The sequence below is a fragment of the Drosophila tropicalis genome, unplaced genomic scaffold, assembly GCF_018151085.1.
Source record: "Drosophila tropicalis isolate 14030-0801.00 unplaced genomic scaffold, ASM1815108v1 contig_859, whole genome shotgun sequence".
NCBI classification, from domain to species: Eukaryota; Metazoa; Arthropoda; class Insecta; order Diptera; family Drosophilidae; genus Drosophila; species Drosophila tropicalis.
In genome coordinates this window covers 5,094,428-5,115,051 of record NW_027173353.1, presented here as the reverse complement: position 1 = coordinate 5,115,051, position 20,624 = coordinate 5,094,428, and the positions used below count along the sequence as shown (strand labels likewise).

The window sequence follows — 20,624 nt, the reverse complement described above, 5'->3', positions numbered from 1 at the left end:
TAATTCAAATTTTGGGCCTGCCACTTGCTAAAACGTTCCGACTACTAAGGAACCAGTTCTACCGTTATTTTCAGAGTCCATCCGAATTTGGTTCAGAATGTTCAGTGTTGCATAATTTTCAATTGCGGCTTTATCATCAGTGTTGTTGTTCTTTGTATAAAATTGGCATTTAATAAATAAAATAAAAGGCAACAAAAGATAGAAAAGCAATTAATAAACATAACCACAAATCAAGAAGAAAAATTTAGAAACTTCCTCGGCATTTCCATAGTTGTATACAAGTACGCCCTCGAATTGGGCTGTGGCTAGATAAAAATGGACGTCGATGCCGCACAGAAGACTTGGGAGCTGGAGAACAATATACAAACCTTGCCCAGCTGCGATGAAATTTTCCGCTACGACGCGGAGCAACAACGTCAAATTATCGATGCCAAACCATGGGAGAAGGACCCCCATTTCTTTAAGGACATTAAGATATCAGCATTGGCTCTGCTCAAAATGGTTATGCATGCCCGCTCAGGTGGCACGCTCGAAGTGATGGGTCTGATGCTCGGCAAAGTTGAAGACAACACCATGGTGAGTTGAACATTCTGTGTGTGTGACCAATACGCAATTAAATGACATGCAAATTTTAGATTGTTATGGATGCTTTTGCTCTACCCGTTGAGGGAACTGAGACACGAGTTAATGCTCAGGCCCAAGCTTACGAGTACATGACAGCCTACATGGAAGCCGCCAAGGAGGTGGGACGAATGGAGCATGCAGTTGGCTGGTATCACAGCCATCCAGGTTACGGCTGTTGGTTGTCTGGCATCGATGTGTCCACTCAAATGCTCAATCAGACCTATCAAGAGCCGTTCGTGGCCATTGTGGTTGATCCCGTGCGCACTGTGTCCGCCGGAAAAGTTTGTCTCGGTGCTTTCCGCACTTATCCCAAAGGCTATAAGCCACCCAACGAAGAGCCTTCCGAGTATCAGACTATACCACTAAATAAAATAGAGGATTTCGGCGTTCACTGCAAGCAGTACTATCCGCTCGAAATTAGTTATTTCAAATCAGCTCTCGATCGCAAGCTGCTCGATTCCTTGTGGAACAAGTATTGGGTTAATACATTGGGCAGCTCAGGGCTTTTAACCAACACCGAGTACACTACCGGACAAATTATGGATCTATCGGAGAAGTTGGAGCAAAGTGAAAACTTTTTAGGTCGCGGTACATTATGAAAAACTTTTATATTTTGTATTGTATCTTATAATTTACAATTTTATTCTATTCAACAGGCACCGATGTTAATGAGAAACGTTCGGAGGATAAACTATCCAAAGCTACACGTGATTGCAGTCGTTCTACCATTGAGCTTATACATGGCCTAATGGCGCAAATTGTCAAAGACAAGCTCTTCAATAAGGTCGGTTTGGGCAAGTAAGCCTGTCGCTTCGATTGAATCATTCAATTTTTATATAAATTATAAAATAGTGCTTGTAAAATCTGAAAATGAAACTGCGGAAGGAATAAATGAAATTGATCTTTATTTTTATTGGAGAAATTATGAAAAGACAGAAAATAAGACAAATCTAAAGCTACAAACAGAAATAAGTTATTAACGTTATGGGAAACTTCATCACAGTCGATATTCTAGCACTTAAATGGAAAGAAAATTAAGCAGTTTATTGAACTTACCAATTAAATGAAGAACCAAAGTGGTGTTTTATTCTTATTGGGTTGACAACAAGCTTCTTCTAATTAAATAATGCCGGCTCATCAATCAATGGACAACCTTTCATCATTTATAACGATAAACGTGTTTTTATAACTTTTATCATTTGATTGCGTGACAGGACCAAAAACATAGCATACTTTTTGGGAATGAATAAGCCACAAGTGAAATGTCAAAGCTCCCCAGCTCGTGAGGCTATTAATTGTTATGAAAAGAGGGGGAGAGGAGTGAAATGAGGGAGGGATTCAATGTGGAAGCGCTAATTAACTGCGATGTCACGTTTATATATCCGAAAACGAGCGGGTGCTAATGCAAATAACAATTGTGGCAATTCTAACCTTAAATTTGTCACTTCTTGACAGAATTTATTTAAATTGTCCACATCTGAGTGTATGTATTTGTGTGAGTGTGGTTGTTTGTTTGCACAAAAATCCTTTTGCACATATAGAATTTGCAAAGGAATTTATTTACAATCCGCTTAAATGTTTGGGTAACAAACATGCTTTCTTGAATAATGGTCTAAATATGTCAAATGATACCACATAAAAGGGTTAAACACCAACAGAAACTAGGGTTGCTGACTCACTGTAACTTCGCTCAACTGAATTTGTTTAAAATTCAAAATATCATATTATCATGCCATTAAAAAGTATATACTCTTGGCCAAAATACAAGGAAGTAAGAATATCAGTTAGCCTCCAACCCTTATCATTTATCTTGGGACTGCCGAAAGAAACGCATTATGTGCGTGTGAGTTGTTGTTATTGTTGTTGTTGCTATTATAAAAGCAATAAAGAAGAATAGAAAAATATACTTCAATATTTTTATATTTTTATCGAAAAGTAACCGTCAATTGGCATCAACAAGGAGCAATGACATGAAATGAAACATTGTCAGCAGGGAAGGAGAGTTGGGGCAATTGGTTTGCTCTATTGAAAGGGGGGGTGCGGTGATGAAAAGAGGGTTCGTTCTTCGACTATAAAAGACCTGGCCGACAGCTACAGCCACTTCATTCGCAAAACGTAAACGAAAGCCACCTAACAAGCAACAACGACGACGCACAAAGCCCGGAAATCATGGAACTAAATCTCATCTCCACGCATCCTCGGGCAACATAAGGCAACAACAAAATTAGTGTAATAATAACAGGCAGCCAAGAAACTGTGGGAAACCCCACAGTGTATGTGTGTGCGTTTGTGTGTGTGTGTGAAATTGAATTTCCTTGGAATTATAAATAAATAAGGTTCAACTAGGAACAAGAAAAGTGAACCACAAGAGCAAAGGACTAAAAAAAGATTCAAATTTAAATAGTTACCACCTGTAGCTTTTGCATAAGAACTAGGTTAAATATATCTCACCCAACATGTATGGAATGCTTTATGAGAGTGTCCAGCACTATGTGCAAGAGGAATATGGAGTTGAGATTTGGAAGAAAGTCTGCCAAATTGTCGACTGCAAGCACAATAGCTTCAAGACACATCAAATCTATCCGGATAAACTAATGCCGGATATCGCAGCCGCACTATCTGCCTGTACGGGACAGTCTTTTGACTTTTGCATGAATTTTTTTGGTCGTTGCTTCGTGCGATTTTTCAGCAATTTCGGCTACGACAAGATGATTCGTTCAACGGGACGGTATTTCTGTGACTTTCTACAGTCCATAGATAATATCCATTTGATTATGCGTTTTACATATCCCAAGATGAAATCGCCAAGCATGCAGTTGACCAATATGGACGACAATGGAGCTGTTATTCTCTATCGCAGTGGTCGGACGGGTATGTCCAAGTATTTGATTGGACAGATGACAGAGGTGGCCCGGGAGTTCTATGGTCTGGAGATAAAAGCCTATGTCGTTGAGAGTCAAAATGATATTAGCGGCGGCACAGCCGGTCCCATTAAATTGACTGATGGTCCGTTGACTGTAATAGTAAAGTATCGCCTTGATTTTGACAATCGAGAGTATATGGCCAAGCGTGTGAATACCGCTGCGCATCCCTCACAGCTTAGGATGCCCACTGTCAATATGAATGTGTTCCTGGAACTGTTTCCCTTTACCTTTGTACTTGACCACAATATGAAGATAACCCATGCAGGCGAAAAGATTGTAGAAACGTGGATTATGCACAATCCTGGAGCAAATCCAAAAAGCTTCATCGGCAGCTATGTTATGGATAAATTTCATTGCCGTCGTCCAAAGGATACCACCATTAACTGGGACACTTTGATTCAAATGCGTGCTGTGCTCTTTGAATTCGAACTTATACGGACGGGTCACAACAGAGCAGCATATGATGCTGTTCTGAACATGGACTTTGAGAACTATGACGAGATGACGCTCAACGAGGCACAGACCATGGCCCTGACAAAGGCCCAGGAGTTTAGCGAACAGCAACAGGCCACAAATGCAGACGATGAAGATGAAATCGATCCGGCAACTGGTGAGCGAAGGTCATCGCAAGGTCTTCGCTCCATTCTGCTGAAGGGTCAAATGTTCTACATCAAAGATGTGGACTCGCTTATTTTCCTGTGTAGTCCGTTGATAGAGAATCTGGATGAGTTGCATGGCATCGGCCTGTATTTAAATGATCTCAATCCCCATGGTCTGAGTCGAGAATTAGTTATGGCCGGTTGGCAACATTGCTCCAAGCTGGAGATAATGTTCGAGAAGGAAGAGCAGCGTTCAGATGAGCTGGAGAAATCTTTGGAATTGGCTGATTCATGGAAACGTCAGGGGGATGAGTTGTTATACTCCATGATTCCACGGCCCATTGCTGAGCGCATGCGAAAGAGTGAGGAACATGTGTGCCAGAGCTTCGAAGAGGTCTCTGTGATCTTTATTGAGGTATTAAATGTCTACGATAGTGGCTCGAATAGCATTCAGGATGCCATGCAAGCGGTGACCACATTAAACAAGGTTTTCTCTGCATTGGATGAAGAAATCATTTCACCATTTGTCTACAAAGTAGAAACTGTGGGCATGGTCTATATGGCCGTCTCCGGGGCTCCCGATATCAATCCTCTGCATGCAGAGCATTCTTGCGATCTGGCGCTTCGTGTAATTAAGAAACTAAAAACCGATGAACTGGAGGATGTTGCCATTAGAGTGGGTATCAACTCTGGCCCTGTGGTAGCTGGCGTTGTGGGTCTAAAGGTTCCAAGATACTGTCTCTTTGGGGACACAGTAAACACAGCTTCCCGCATGGAGAGCAGCTGTGAGCCGTGGAAAATCCAATTGTCCCAGTAAGCATTTCAAATCTATCTCACTTATTTTTCCAGATTTATTGAAGTTTTTTCTGTGCTTTTGTGTTAAAGGTATACGGCGGAAAAGGTTCGCAGTGTTGGCTATAAAGTTGAAAGCCGTGGCACTGTTAAGGTTAAAGGCAAAGGTGAAATGGAAACCTATTGGCTGCTCGACGGTCCAGAGAATTAAACGAGCTGTGTATTTCAAATAAATTTTTAATATTCCTTTGTTAAAATTGAGAGCACCGTGCACTGAATTTGTTTATAACTTGAACACGTAGTAATTGCAATAATAAAAAAAAAAAACAAAATAAAAGATTTTTCCCATTTTCTCGAGTTTTATTCTTGTTGTTTTTCTCATGGAGTGGTGGAGCACTTGTGATAAGGGAAACTCCGTTGAAGCCTAACGTCTACTTCCCCTAAATGTAAGAAACTGAAACCCAAGCCAAGTCGTGGCTTCCCTCAAATATCCTTTTTTAATAGCTTTTATGAGCTGATAGCATGTCACACACCAAAGACTCATCAAAATAAAGGGGAAGTCCCCCCTCATAAGGTCGTAGAATTCACTCATTAAATTACGCATTTGCGCGTGTCCTTAAGATGGCTCAAGAAAACCGCATCAAGTACTGGCACATTGTCAATTAATTTCAGAACCCAAAAACTAATTAAGTTGTTCGTTTTACTTGCGTGTGTCCTTGCCATAGGACACTAGCACTTAAAGTCCATTACAAGTTATCCTTCCCGTTAGTTTTTTGCATAAATTCCCATTGTACTTGCGCTTGTCATAGCTGTTATTGATGGCATTTTGAGTGGCTTTTAAGCGTACCCGCACATAGAAATATCCTTTTAGGTGTCCTTTCCCTCCGTCTCCGTCTCCATTTCTCTGCCTCGCTCCGTGTGTCCTAGCCCATTATCATCAGTTTGGCAATTCATGCGCTGTCCCATAAAATTGTCAACGTTTATTTCAAAAGCTTGCCAAACGAAAATCCGTTACGCTAAAAGGGAACTTTTGCTTTCATATATTTTGGAATCTTCTTTAAATTGCTTTAAAAACATCACATAAAGTATGTAAGCTATAAAGAGCACAAATACCCAGGAGAAATATACACACACACACACAAGCACACAAAATCACACACACACACATACACACAACATACATACATATACACATTCCCATGGACAAAGTATGCGTGAAAATGGAGTGGCATTAAATACGGAAGTCGCCCCCTCTTTACCCCACCCCATCACTCATTCGAACTGTTGCCCGCCCACAAGTTGAGGAAAAAGGCAAAAGCGAAAGGCTACGACAATGATACATTTGACGAGCAGCAACTAGGGATGCAGAGTTTATGGTCCTAGAACTGGAACCAGTTCGTAGTTTATTTTTGGAATGGCTTAATAGTAGTAAAAATAACGGAAAATTAGAAATGTGAAAAATGCTAATGAAATGAACCTGAAAGAAGGCATCGTAAATATATTTTAGAAACAGAATTTGCCAACCCTATTAAGGCAAATGGAAAGCAATAAGTTCCAAAGGACAATATTTCGCACGGAAAGCAAAGAAAACAAACACGTTCATATGATTGTATGTATGTATGTGTAAGCGCCATAAAACGAATGAAAAGAAGGACAAAAAATTTACTCCTTTTTGGCTTGCGTGAAACAGCAGGGACAAATGCACTCGCATTAACTGACTGACATCGATGAAGATACTGACAATGATGATGATGATGACTCTCTGATGATAATGATGGCCGTGGTCAAACAAAAGTGCGTGTCGAAGCGCAAACACGGAAGGCATGAAGGCATAAAGAACGCTCAATGCTGGTTGGGTGACTATAAAAGACCTGACCGCCAACAAGATACGTCCATTCGAACGACAAGTGCCTGCCGGAAAGGAAAACAAAAAAAGCTCCGCACGACTCTAACTAAACGAGCACCGAGACACCAAGACACCGAAGCACGAAGTTCCGACAGATGTGAAAATCATGTTACCAATCCAATACGGCCAGAAGCCATCGTCAGGCGGTAAAGCAAAATTAGTGTAACAATAGCAACAGACGACACCGCGTCGGATTCGGAGTTGCCAAAAGAGAGACTGTGTGCCCCCCGCATCAAGAATTAAGTGTTAACGAAATAACGAAAATCCGGGACACACGGCAACTGTGTGTATATGTAGCATATGCTGTTGCTGCTTCATGTTGCTGCTGATGCTGCTGCTGCTGGTTGCCACGCGAAACCAAAGAAAATTATAAATAAATAAAGTACAAATGCCGCGCGGATAAAATTAAAACTTCAATTCTGAAAGCAAAAGAGTAAATTTAATGCCCAAGTGTGCCTTCCGGGCATACATTCATTCGAGTCAACAACAGATGTAAGCCAAAATAACAAAGCATTATGCTAATTTGAGTTTTATGTTTGATTCAGATTATATAGTCGGAATAAATCAAATTTAATCCGAGAGTATTCTATAATCCAATCTAGTAGGCCAAAGCGTTTCTTATTTTTAGATTGAATTTTTTCCATTTTTCGAATATGCTTCGACAATAAAAAGGTTTTATTTATTTTGATCAGTATTTATTTAGTATTGGACACCCGTAAGGTGGAAAGTAAAGGACGCCAAAACTTCTTTCTGGTCTAAATAGATCCCTTTTATACAAATATCTAGTGTTAAAACATATAAAATTCAAGAAAATCCTATTTGAAATGGCCAAGTTATATAGGAAATAAAAAGTGCTCCTGAAATGCTCCTATTCTTATAGAGGTAAATGGGATAGCCTCTGTTTTTAGTGGTCTTGCTTTTAATCCTATACGAAGAGCTTTATAAGACTCAACGAGATAGCTTTTATTTTCAATGGACATGTGAAAAGAAATTATTAAAATAATTTTTCGTTATGAATTGAAAAAAAATGTTTCCTAAGACTTGCTTACTTCATTTATGTAATTAAGACAAATATGTATTTGAGTATACATTCTTTCATACATTTTGTGTATACAACGTGTTGTAATTACCCAACTCTCCTTTCTTTTTTTTTTTTGACATGCCAAACATTAATCACACTCACCCAGTCCTGGACCTGTGAATTCTGTGTAGAAGTGTATCCGGAATACTTAGTATATATCCTTCGGCTTTTGTCCTTGTCTATTTTTTATTTTTGTGGCTTATACTTTACGACTTGGGGAAACGAGAAACAACAAAAAATATGCATGTTTAGGACTTGTTTTGGTCAAAATTCAATAATCCTCGGAGCGAAATATTAAATTTGGAAACAAATTTATTGTGCACCGCCACAGTTTGTTAGTTGCTTTCACTGGCAAGGAAATTGAAAAGTATCCACCGCAACTCGAACCGCAATCTAACAAATTAACAAGAGAAAACTGGTGAAACAAATTCTGTTTAGGATGGGGCAAAAATGAGTCCGGGAACATAACGCACGACTGTTATTTCGGGGACGTGACAAGCAGCCTCTAAGGGAGGCGCGTGCCGGTCCCCAGAAAGCCAAATTAAACTGTCGAGGCAATAAATCAAAAGACAAGCCATCTCAGGCCAAAGAGGGGAAGTTAACGTAGGCGAGTGTCTATGCCAAGTTTAGTCCTGACTGTATATACTTAGCCAGATAGATATACATATGGAACATGTCACAAATCTAACTTAATTTTACGCTTGACGAATTGATTTGATGGTTGTTAGTTAAAGGAGTGGAAACAGTTCAGTTCCTTAAATGTTAATCAATCACTTTAGTAGCTCTGTCAATCCGTAGAAAGATACACCCACACACACATAGAGGGAGAGTAAACCTAATTACTGTGGGAATAAATGGAAAAACTTTGTTATATCGTTCCAGCCTAATTATGTCGACTGTCAATTTTCTCGTTTCAGAGAGAAACTTTTTTGAAAGTAATTTGAACTTGACCTCGGATCTGACCTGACCTCACCCTCAGCTACTAACAACATCCGGTCATCATCATGTATGGCATGCTGTATGAAAGTGTCCAGCATTACATACAACAGGAATATGGCATGGAGACATGGAAGAAAATTTGCAAAATTGTTGATTGCAAGCACAACAGTTTTAAGACCCATCAGATTTATCCGGATAAGCTTATGCCGGACTTTGCCGCCGCATTGGCAGCATGTACCGGAGAGACCTTTGACTTTTGTATGAACTTTTTTGGCCACTGTTTCGTTAGATTCTTTAGTAATTTTGGCTACGACAAGATGATACGTTCGACAGGTCGTTACTTTTGTGACTTTTTGCAATCCATTGATAATATCCATCTCCAGATGAAGTTCACATATCCGAAAATGAAGTCACCAAGCATGCAGCTGACAGCTGTGGATGACAATGGAGCAGTTCTGCTTTATCGTAGCGGACGGACGGGCATGTCGAAGTATCTAATTGGCCAAATGACCGAGGTGGCCAAAGAGTTTTACGGCCTAGACCTGAAAGCCAATGTCCTGGAGAGCCAGAATGATATATGCGGCGGTACAACAGGTCCCATTAAGCTGTCCGATGGTCCATTGACAGTAATTGTCAAGTATCGATTTGATTTCGATAATCGGGACTACATGGCCCAGCGGGTGAATGTGGTGGCTCATCCCACACAGCTAAAGATGCCATCGGTGGATTTGGATATATTTCTGGAATTGTTTCCCTTCACAATTGTGCTAAATCATGATATGAAGATTACATTGGCTGGGGAGAAAATTATTGAGACATGGATATTACACAATCCAGGGGCGAATCCAAAGGCTTTCATAGGCAGCTACATCATGGATTTGTTCAAGTGCAGACGTCCAAAAGACACAAGCATTAATTGGGATACCATCCTTCAGATGCGCACAGTGCTCTTTGAATTCGAACTCATAAGAACGGGACACAATCGGGCTGCCTATGATGCAGCCTTAAATATAGATCTCGAAAGTTACGATGAAATTAGTCTGAATGAGGCCCAGTCCATGGCACTTGCCAAGGCCCAAGAGTTCAATGATGAGCCCAAAAAGGTAGAGGAGAAAGAGGAAATCGATCCGGCCACTGGAAAACAGCGTCGTCCTTCTGATGGATTGCGTTCCATTCTGCTGAAGGGACAAATGTTTTACATCAAAGATGTGGACTCGCTTATTTTCCTGTGTAGTCCGTTGATAGAGAATCTGGATGAGTTGCATGGCATCGGCCTGTATTTAAATGATCTCAATCCCCATGGTCTGAGTCGAGAATTAGTTATGGCCGGTTGGCAACATTGCTCCAAACTGGAGATAATGTTCGAAAAGGAAGAGCAGCGTTCAGATGAGCTGGAGAAATCTTTGGAATTGGCTGACTCATGGAAACGCCAGGGCGATGAGTTGTTATACTCCATGATTCCACGGCCCATTGCTGAGCGTATGCGAAAGAGTGAAGAACATGTGTGTCAGAGCTTCGAAGAGGTCTCCGTGATCTTTATTGAGGTATTAAATGTCTACGATAGTGGCTCGAATAGCATTCAGGATGCCATGCAAGCGGTGACCACATTAAACAAGGTTTTCTCTGCATTGGATGAAGAAATCATTTCCCCATTTGTCTACAAAGTGGAAACTGTGGGCATGGTCTATATGGCCGTCTCCGGGGCTCCTGATATCAATCCTCTGCATGCGGAACATGCCTGCGATTTGGCTCTTCGGGTAATGAAAAAGGTAAAGGATCATGGATTACCTGATGTGGCCATAAGAGTGGGCATCAACTCGGGTCCCGTAGTGGCGGGCGTTGTGGGTCAAAAGGTGCCGAGATATTGTCTGTTTGGCGATACCGTAAACACAGCTTCCCGTATGGAGAGCAGCTGTGACCCATGGAAAATACAATTATCCAATTACACGGCTATGAAGGTGAACAAATTGGGCTATGAAGTCGAAAAGCGAGGATTTGTCAAAGTCAAGGGTAAAGGTGAAATGGAAACCTATTGGTTAATAGATGGACCGAAATAAAATCGTACAATCTCAACAAAAAGCATGTACAAATTAATTAAATAAATTAATCAATTGTTATTGATTCCTTAATAGTTTAACAATTTTTCTTATGTATTACTTTTGACAAGATAGTTGTTTCTAAATTATTCTATAATATATCTTTCGCTAAAATTTGCACAAAGGTCTGACGTGATAAGTTTCTATAAAGCCAGAATGTGTAATAATATTTTAAACATTTAATATGTTGAATGTTTACGTAGGTAATAACAATTATAATGGAGAATGACTTGTGGAGAAATAACAAAAGTAGGGCGACATGTTTGTAATAATAATTAACAAAGAGATTTACTCATTTTTAAAATGGAATTTAAACCCAAGTGTCTGACCATCGCTCCGAAAGATGCGTACATAGGCTGCCTTGACGCCAAATTTCCAAATGGCTACGTATGGCAAGTAATAGGTCAGCAGATCCATTAGCCATACACGAAAGTTTAAATATAAACGGATTATTGTATATTTGTGCAGATAGGTTACTATAAATAATCCATAGCTAACAACAAAACGATCCCACCAACTCAGATCATAATAATACAATCGCTGCTGTGGATTCCTTTTCTCACCTGGGCGATAGTCAAAGCTAAAGTACTCATAGCCTGGTACATAGGCCAAACGTTTGGCAAAAAAGAGCTGAGCATTGACGGAAAGAATAGTATTTATATGCCACAATCCATTGATAAGAGCCTCCGCCATGCGATCAAACTCTTCGCTGGTTTTCTCCAATGCCGGAACATAAACTCGTCGTTGTACTATATCCAGACGCTGACGGGTCTCGGCCCAGTTCCGTCCACAAATGTTGTACTCATCCTTGATACCCAGCAAATAGCCGAGTACCCGCCACATGTGAGCGGTGGCTTCCAAAAAATCCTCATCATATAGCTGAATTCGATGGGCTCCTAAGGTAATGAAGCCAATGAATCCAAACTGGGTCAATGCCAAATCTTTTTGGTTAATTTGGCCTGCACCAAGTCGGCTGCATGCACGACTTGATGTTAAATGGACCTGCCTCACAGCTTTTATGCTTTTCCAGAATTTGCTCGACTTGTCTTCGACCGGATAGGTATACCAGGAAATGGCATGAAAAATTGTGCGAACATAGCGACGATAAGCATCCAAAGGAGTTGATGATTGGTGAGAGCAGCTAAGCACTCGCAGGATAGAAGGCACAGCAAGCACAGAAATCAATCCATACAGCATGCCAGTGTACATTACAAAGCGATATTTGTAAAAGTAATTTTGACCCCTGAGAACAAATAAATTAAAAAGAAAAATTAGTTTTCGATGCTAAGAGCGTCAATTTCGTAAAATCGTTTTCCATTCAGAAGGTTTAGTTTAGCAGTTAACTAACGGTGTCGGGGACTTTTTAGCAGGTATGTCTTGTGTACATATTAATTATGGGTAGGTTTCACTATCGCAATTTACCTTTTAAATAACTGTTCATTGTACCATGACGGTAATTCCAATTCGGTCCCGCTATCGCCTTCTTGGCTACCATTATTGAGCAAATGATTTAAATAATTCTTTGCCGCATCCAATTCATCCTTATCAGAATGGTCTACGTCCGCTGCAAAAGATATTTGTATATAATTAATGTTAATCAGCAAGTAAATAAGAAACATACAAAGAAACTCCGCAAATAAGTAAAAGGGCTTAAGTGAAAGTTTTTCTTCGGGGGGATTTCACTTGCGCTTACCTGTTTCGGCCTTGGCTGTTACAGCACCAAGAGACATCTTCACAATTCAATGTTTGACTGCTGCAATTATTGGAAAACTTCACCAGTTTGATTGTAAACAAACAAGGCAGTTAATTTAGCTCTTCCGTTTGTTGTGGCATCACTGCAACCGTTAAAACTTCAACTGATGTTGACAGCAAAAGCTCTATTTTGTTGGCGCCCACAACAGGTTTTGAAACATCTAAAATCTATTTTTATACCCTTGCAATGAGGGTATATTTCTTTTTGGTCAAAAGTGTGCAAGGCATCTCCGACTATATAAAGTATACATATTCTTGATCCTTCTAGAAAGCTACAGGGGGTGCGACTTTGAATGTGGGCTTGTTTATACTGCTTTGTAATAACTTGGATTCAGCCGGATCGGGCCACTATACTATACAAATGGAAATGGCAACAGTGATTTTTCCTAATAACTTTCTTAAAAACATTTAAACGATCGGTGGTAAACAGTGACTTTGATCAATAAATAAAACGTTTTTCCACTTCGACGGCTATTGGTAAGAAATGAGTAACAAAAAACTTGCAAGGGTATACAAACTTCGGCGCGCTCGAATTGTACCGATAAAACCAAAAGTGGCAGTTATCGGTGGCTAATGGTGCAGTGTTGGTAAACCTGTATCGATATCGATAACACTTTTAGTGCAACTCTGAACCGATTGTTTCAGCTCTAGTCAGCACCATGTTTTTCAGATTTCAGTGTTGAAAAATTTCCATCGATGTATCGATAGTACATTCGATGTTTTTTCCAGCTCTAATTGTCGGAGTCTGACTCCTTTGCTCGACAGCGTGGTTGGGTCTGACTCCTTTGCTCGACAGCGTGGTTGGGTCTGACTCCTTTGCTCGACAGCGTGGTTGGGTCTGACTCCTTTGCTCGACAGCGGGGTTGGGTCTGACTCCTTTGCTCGACAGCGTGGTCGGAGTCTGACTCCTTTGCTCGATTCCAACCATTTCTCACGATTTTTACTCTCTTTTTACTCTCTTTTGCATGAACAGCGCTCTTTTGTTGGATGGAGTTGCATGTTGGATCGAGCTGCGAATCGAGTTGTGACCCCCCCCCCTTTGCAGTGGCGCCATCAAACATAAACAACCCCTTCTAAATTAACTTTTTGAAATTTGTTAATATTTATATTATGAATGAATGACATTTCGACAAAATTAATTAAACTAAATTGTTCAAAGATCGAAGTAAATTTTATAAAGATTAATAAAGTTCAAATTAGTATTTTATATACTTTTTATATATTTTTTAACAATTTGTTATAAAATTAATTGTTCATGCATGTTTTTGCATTTTGTTAAAGAAGATTCCAGTTAAAAACCTTTTCGACTTCAAAAAGATTTCATTTTATGAAAATTTTTGACGTTTTTTAAACAATTTAATATCATTTCTCGCAAAAAAAGGTTCCAGATTTTGAACGAAGATTTTGAGGAATTTTGCTGAAATTTATACCTTAATTCTGGCATTCAATCTTCATTGAGCCGTTGCAATATTTTGGAGCTATACGAAAACGAAAAAAGGACATTTTCGTGAAGAAATTGTCAATACATGGAATGCTCAAAAACCCTCAAAACTGAATTAAAACAAAAATTTAATCTATTCTTAATAATTTAAGGCTTTATTTGTTTCAAAAAATTTAATAAATAGCTGAAAATTTAAAAAAAGAGGGCGTCTAACGGTTAGACACGATAGAAGTGAAACCTTCCGTAAAACAAACTGAGAGAGAATGAGACGAAAGCAGCATCGGGATAATTATAGGTTCATTATAATATTGCTATAAAGGTCATATTTTATTTTCTTCATTTTATTATTATTCATCCTCAATGTTTTCAATTTCAACAAATGATACGAGTGGCTTATGATAGCTAAAATATGATACAAATGCTTTGGTTTCGATGTTGTCAACATATCTTTGAAATACCGCGTCAATTGTTGTTTTTGATCGTGTTGTTGATTCAGTACGATTGTTACACATTTTTAAACTGAATGTTGTATTGAGAAAGTCAATTAAAGGAACCGCTGTGTCCAATGAAAAATTTACGTTAAAATCGCCACTTAAAATCATTGGAACTTTATCGTATTCTTTTCTAAGTATCCGCGATACTTCTGGTGTATACTTTCTTAAATTTTCATGAATGAATTCCGTGATGCTATTTATTGATTGATTCGGTGAAATATAAATTGCCACAATTAAAACTGTTTTTCCATTGCTCAATCTGGTTTCGCATGCACATATTTCTCCCACTTTAGAGGTTGCTGTGCATTCATTCATTATATACTTTGTGATACAGTTTTTATTTACTTTTTATACCCTTGCAGAGGGTATTATAAAATTGATCAGATGTTTGTAACGCACAGAAGGAGGCGTTTACGACCCCATAAAGTATATATATTCTTGATCAGCATAAAAAGCTGAGTTGATATAGCTATGTCCGTCGGTGAGTACTCATTTTACACAGCCATCTTAGGAGCTATCGCTATTGGGCTTTTTATTACGCGGGTAAAATAAAGTATGATAAAAGTAAAATCATTAGGATCGGACCACTATATCATATAGTTCTAGAAGAAACATAGATGAAGAAATTGGAGTATCTCTATGAAATTTACTTATTTGATAGTTTTGTATATAAAACATCAGATTCCGAAATTTCAATCAGATCGGATAAATAGAACACAAGTTACAGCCAATATAAATCGACAGCACTACAGCCAGCCTACTACATACGTCATTGCTTGAAATCCAAAAAACAGCTGAGCACGCGCATACACACACAGACGCAACGCTACATGTGTATGCGTGCCAATCGCAGCAAGCAGCATGGGGAAGAAGAAGAAATCGAAATTATATTTGGAAGAGTTTGTCTGTGCATTGATACAGAAAAAGAATTTGGAACAAGGAAAAATATTATGGCCAAGGACTGCAAGGGTAGTTAGGGGTAAAAGTTAGTATCTTTGATATTTACTTCTAAGGCACGCCACGGATTTGGGCTCGCGTTTCAGAAAATCATTGAGGAAAAAAAAATGCGGGAACGTGGACGCCTTTGCGGTAATTTTTCTATTTTATTAATAGAATTTAATTTAGTATATTTTTTATCTTTAACTTTGAAATGGGTAAGAAAATGTTCAACAAATTAGGCAAAGACTTCGTAAGGCTTAAGCGCCACAGTGAAAGCCAAAGATCGTCAGAAACTCTGTCTCTGTGATCCGTAACGAGTCAATCATACCCAAGAAGCTTTCTAGGACAGGATGACTGTCTGTGGGCGTCAGTGCAGAAGAAACTTTATACGTAAACAGACTCAGAACTCCGTGACCAATTCGTCCCCCGAGGTGAAGTTGGCCTAGATCAGCGGACAAATTGAAAATCTCCGTCTAACTTCTTTTGCCCTGCCCTTTTTTCCCGCCTCTTTTAAATGTGCGTGTGTGGCCTTTGATATTTTTAAGACTTATTATTTGTTAACAATTAATAATTTGTTCAATTGCATAAGCTTAAATGTTATGCAGATTCGAAACAAAGAGGAGAAAAATATAAAATATCAAAGATGCTATTGGATGGTCCTTCCCTGTAAAAAAATGTAAGGAATTCAATAAAATCGTGCATGTACATACATATGTATGTACATACATATATCCACAGATATAACCCGTTCTTTGCCAATGGTAAACAAAAAATTAACTATTTCGGAGACGTCATGGTCAATTTAGGTTATTATCACTTTCCATGCTACTTCAATTTGGCACCCTAGAAATGTTTTTGTATCTAACATGGTGGACTTAGACATTTTGAGTTTCTTTACATGAGGAACCTAAATAAACCAATTCATTTCTTCCTTCTATTCCTGTGGATTTGGTATTCTCCTTTTTTTTCTCTCTCTCTTACACTCACGCCTTGCAAATTGAATGACAGCTTTGCCGCGATGCACATAACGGCAACACATTGAAAGAACCGAAATTTGTTGTCTTCCTTCCTCTTTCTTATGACATCTGTTCACCGTTTCATTTTAAATTAAATTAAAGAATCGCTTAGAATTAACGGCATTGAAAAAACCCTTGAAATTTAAAGCGTTTTAAACATTTAGAAGCCGAAACTCTTCACTTTAAATTTAAGACTTTTTGATATTTAAAATCTTAAATTTTTTCTCCAGCTGGGTAGCTGGGTTTGTTATGGGCCACATAACATGTTTATCGTTTTTGGGATTCCAATGTTCCATTATTACAATAGTACTAACATCTGTGAAACGTGCATTGGCAATTAGAAATCTGTGGACTGTCGTACTGTCAACATCTCCCTTTAAATTTAAAGCGCTTTTACATTTAATGTCCAAATCTGTTCATTTTAAATTTAAAGCGTTTTTTAATTCAACGTCTCAATTTACTCGCATTAAATTTTAAACGTTTTTTGCATTTTAAAACTGATTCTGCTAACTTTCAATCTGAAGTGTTTTTTTTTTCGCATTTAAACGCCGAATTTTGCTGACTTTATTTAACTTTTGAGAAATTTCTCCATTTTATCGCAATTTGCGTATAGTCTGAGGATAACAAATTCGTTAATGTTTTGCTGTGCTCATTACGAGGCCGCCTGTAGATTAATTTTGTTCTTTTATTGCAAAGGATTGATATGCCAAAGAACAAATTCTTTTCAGTCTATTTTATTTGAAAATCAAAGTACCTTAAGTGGCTGAGGCTTCCATTGGACGTAGAAATAGGAGATGAAAATTCTTCAAATGTCGTAGGTCTATGACAGGTCTATGACACGCATATGATCGTTTTTCCGTCGTGGCAATTTGGGAAGGAATTTCCAACCCGGAAAACAAAAGTGCCAGGTGACTTAATCATGTATATATTTTCTTTATACTAAATTTCTTTAAATTTTTCATCGAAATTGGAAAACGGCCACTAGTTGCCCACTTCTTGTCAAATACATAAGAGAGTGCATTTTAATTGGTTAATTTGTTGGTTGGTATTCATTTTCTTTTTTCCCCACGAAGATTCGTGACAATGTAGCCCTACTTAAACTTAGATGGTCAAATGCAGAACCGAAAACGTAAAATTTAGTGTGATAAATGTCCGCAGGAAATCCTTTCAATCTGTGTGCGAATGTCCGCAGATAATTTTGAAGACCAAATGTAGTTTGCTAAAATTTTTAACATGTCTCATCATAACATATGCTATCTCACTCTTACAAGCCCACGTGCCTACGGCTAACTCATGCCTTTTGGACCGCCTAGTGAATTTCGCGTGTTTCTCGTCTGATTTTAATACAATTTCGGTTTGTTTTAAACTATGGAGGCGTGTCAAAAATTTTAAATGTTAGTCATTGAGAAAATCAGTTTTATTTTTAACGTATGGGACGTGGCAATTGAATTCGAAAGTAACTGTTTTCTACCGATCGTTTCTATGGGAACTATATGATATAGTCATCCGATCTTGATCAAATTTGACACAATTTAAGGCGTTTTTATATCCTTGCAGAGGGTATTATAAAATTGGTCAGATGTTTGTAACGCACAGAAGGAGACGTTTCCGACCCCATAAAGTATATATATTCTTGATCAGCATGAGAAGCTAAGTCGATATAGCCATGTCCGTCTGCCCGTCTGTCCGTCGGTGCGTACGCGTTTTACTCAGCCATCTTAAGAGCTATCGGGATGAAATTTTTTTTTGGGAGCTTTTTTTTACCCGGGTGAGATAAAGTATGAAAATCTTTGGGATCGGACTACTATATCATATAGCTCTGGAACAAAAATTTTTGCAAAAATTGGAGTATCCCCATGAAATTTACCAATATAATAGAATTTGATATAAAATCTCAGATCCCAAAATTTGACCCTGATCGGATAAATAGAACACAAGTTACAGTCTATATAAATCGGTTCAATCGCTGCCGGCAGCTCTGCTTGCTGCCTACTACGTCATCATCAAATCAACAGAGCACATGCATACACACACAGACGCAAGGCTACATAAACTGTATGTGTATGCGTGCGTTGCTTTGCTTAGGGAATGAGGGAAGAAGAAGAACAAATTGTACATAGTATGAAGAGTAAAATTGTTTTGTTTGTATATTAATGAATTGAGTTGCAGAAAACAAATTTTGAACATGTAATATTATTATTACCAAGGACTGCAAGGGTATTTAAACTTCGGCATAGCCGATGTTAGCTTCTTTGATATTTTTGTAAAAAGATCGATATATTTTACATTGATATATTATCAACAACCCTAACGCCACCGCCGCCATTGTTGGCAGAAATTTAGAGTCACCATAAGCTAGATTTAAGGAAAAAATAAGCTAGAATAGGCTAAACATTTAAAAAAAAAAGCTTAAAAATAAGCTAACTATGAAAACACTTGGTGTATAACAGTTAATATAAATTTTATTTTATTGATATATATCAAATTATATTAGTGAAGCTATGTCATCAATTTCATTATTTGTTTCTTCATATTTGTCAGAGCCTTTAATTAAAGATAAGTACTTTACAGGTACATTATAATTGACACAACATTTGCCATGAAGTCGTAATCCATATCTGTAAAATTAAAAGGAATCTCTTAAATATACACTAAATACGTAAAATTGCGTAAAATTGTGTTCAAACCTTTAACATTTAATTGATTTCGCAATTTACTTTTTAACGATGTTAACTTGGCTAAATACGCGCTCAACAGAAGCATTGTTTCTGCCAGCATCCTTATAATTATGGACCTCGGTCCAAGACTGGGAAGTATTTTCTCTTTCCTCCCAATTTATGAAATGAAGTCTTGCAAATTGAGCAACAATTTAATTAAAATTTTGGTAAATGTTTACTATTACTACTCGGGCCCAAAACGCGCTTAAACTACATAATTTTGGTATCAAACGAAAGAGAAAAATTGCACGAGCACGACCTCAGGTGCGCCTTGGCGATTTATTTCGTAGTTTTTGAGTAATTATCAAAAGAAAATTAATATTTTTAGCGGGACTATAGCTAAAAGTAGCTTTTTCCGGCTAAAAAAAGCTGTTCAATTTTGAGATGGTGTTGCCGAATGCCGAATTTTGGATACTCGAATACGCGGGCTTTTTGAATCTTTTGTTAGCACTATTCTCAACAAACGAAAATATTGTTGAGTTTACAATATTTCTTGATTTTATGGAACAAATATAGTATAGAATACAATATTCGGCTGCCAGAGCAGCCGAATATTCCTCGACTTTTGAGTTTAGATTAAAATATTTGGCTACCAGGGCAGTCAAACAGCGCGCCAAATAAAAAATAGCGTTTGACAACACTGAAATCTAGCTTTACCCGATTTTCCCACTTTTCAACACTGAAATCTCGAGTAGTAATAGTAAACATTTACCAAAATTTTGAAATAAGCTAGATTTCAAGCTATAAGCATTTAAACCACTTTCCAAGCTATTTCATTTTAAAATAATCCAGATCTAGTTTAAAACAAGCTAAGTGGCAACACTGGCTTCGGTATAAAAGGCATTTTCGGGTTTTTTTTTTTTATTTGGCGCGTTTTTTGACCGCCCTGGTAGCCAAATATTTTAATCTAAACGGTAAATGTTTACTATTACTACTCGAGATTTCAGTGTTGAAAAGTGGAAAAATCGGGTAAAGCTAGATTTCAGTGTTGTCAAACGCTATTTTTTATTTGGCGCGCTGTTTGACTGCCCTGGTAGCCAAATATTTTAATCTAAACTCAAAAGTCGAGGAATATTCGGCTGCTCTGGCAGACGAATATTGTATTCTAAACTATATTTGTTCTATAAAATCAAGAAATATTGTAAACTCAACAATATTTTCGTTTGTTGAGAATAGTGCTAACAAAAGATTCAAAAAGCCCGCGTATTCGAGTATCCAAAATTCGGCATTCGGCAACACCATATCAAAATTGAACAGCTTTTTTTAGCCGGAAAAAGCTACTTTTAACTATAGTCCCGCTAAAA

At 38.2% G+C, this 20,624-nt stretch overlaps 4 protein-coding genes across 6 annotated transcripts; 3 read left to right on the top strand and 1 right to left on the bottom strand.

The window, feature by feature from the left end:
- The first annotated feature begins 105 nt into the window (after positions 1-105).
- On the top strand, positions 106-1,531 carry CSN5 (COP9 signalosome subunit 5). Of its 3 annotated transcripts, none has more exons than XM_068297916.1 (3): positions 106-576; positions 636-1,206; positions 1,281-1,531. In XM_068297916.1, the coding sequence occupies exons 1-3, from the start codon at positions 316-318 to the stop codon at positions 1,424-1,426; spliced, it is 978 nt and encodes a 325-aa protein (XP_068154017.1). In that variant the 5' UTR covers positions 106-315; the 3' UTR covers positions 1,427-1,531. The 3 variants fall into 3 exon arrangements, with proteins under 3 accessions (XP_068154017.1, XP_068154016.1, XP_068154015.1); XM_068297915.1 differs by having other exon boundaries at positions 636-1,209; XM_068297914.1 differs by having other exon boundaries at positions 636-1,212.
- A 1,529-nt stretch (positions 1,532-3,060) lies between these two features.
- LOC137582954 (soluble guanylate cyclase 89Da) lies at positions 3,061-5,202 on the top strand. Its single transcript, XM_068297759.1, has 2 exons — positions 3,061-4,960; positions 5,033-5,202. Exons 1-2 carry the CDS (start codon positions 3,081-3,083, stop codon positions 5,148-5,150), a joined length of 1,998 nt encoding a protein of 665 aa, XP_068153860.1. The 5' UTR covers positions 3,061-3,080; the 3' UTR covers positions 5,151-5,202.
- Positions 5,203-6,728: 1,526 nt separating this feature from the next.
- On the top strand, positions 6,729-10,999 carry LOC137582297 (soluble guanylate cyclase 89Db). Its single transcript, XM_068296776.1, has 2 exons — positions 6,729-7,337; positions 8,844-10,999. Exon 2 carries the CDS (start codon positions 8,931-8,933, stop codon positions 10,920-10,922), a length of 1,992 nt encoding a protein of 663 aa, XP_068152877.1. The 5' UTR covers positions 6,729-7,337; positions 8,844-8,930; the 3' UTR covers positions 10,923-10,999.
- LOC137582298 (uncharacterized) lies at positions 10,956-12,883 on the bottom strand. Its single transcript, XM_068296777.1, has 3 exons — positions 12,655-12,883; positions 12,384-12,525; positions 10,956-12,204 (listed from the first exon to the last, which is right to left on the bottom strand). Exons 1-3 carry the CDS (start codon positions 12,689-12,691, stop codon positions 11,250-11,252), a joined length of 1,134 nt encoding a protein of 377 aa, XP_068152878.1. The 5' UTR covers positions 12,692-12,883; the 3' UTR covers positions 10,956-11,249.
- Between the last annotated feature and the right edge of the window lie 7,741 nt (positions 12,884-20,624).

Bases quoted from the DNA above. Each gene is read 5' to 3' on its own strand.
- CSN5 (XM_068297914.1), top strand. From the start codon at position 316: ATGGACGTCGATGCCGCACAGAAGACTTGGGAGCTGGAGAACAATATA. The intron at 577-635 runs GTGAGTTGAACA...TGCAAATTTTAG, and splicing joins AAGTTGAAGACAACACCATG to ATTGTTATGGATGCTTTTGC. The intron at 1,213-1,280 runs GTACATTATGAA...TCTATTCAACAG, and splicing joins TGAAAACTTTTTAGGTCGCG to GCACCGATGTTAATGAGAAA.
- LOC137582954 (XM_068297759.1), top strand. From the start codon at position 3,081: ATGTATGGAATGCTTTATGAGAGTGTCCAGCACTATGTGCAAGAGGAA. The intron at 4,961-5,032 runs GTAAGCATTTCA...TTTGTGTTAAAG, and splicing joins TGGAAAATCCAATTGTCCCA to GTATACGGCGGAAAAGGTTC.
- LOC137582297 (XM_068296776.1), top strand. From the start codon at position 8,931: ATGTATGGCATGCTGTATGAAAGTGTCCAGCATTACATACAACAGGAA.
- LOC137582298 (XM_068296777.1), bottom strand. From the start codon at position 12,691: ATGTCTCTTGGTGCTGTAACAGCCAAGGCCGAAACAG. The intron at 12,526-12,654 runs GTAAGCGCAAGT...TATCTTTTGCAG, and splicing joins AACAGCCAAGGCCGAAACAG to CGGACGTAGACCATTCTGAT. The intron at 12,205-12,383 runs GTAAATTGCGAT...ATTTGTTCTCAG, and splicing joins AATGAACAGTTATTTAAAAG to GGGTCAAAATTACTTTTACA.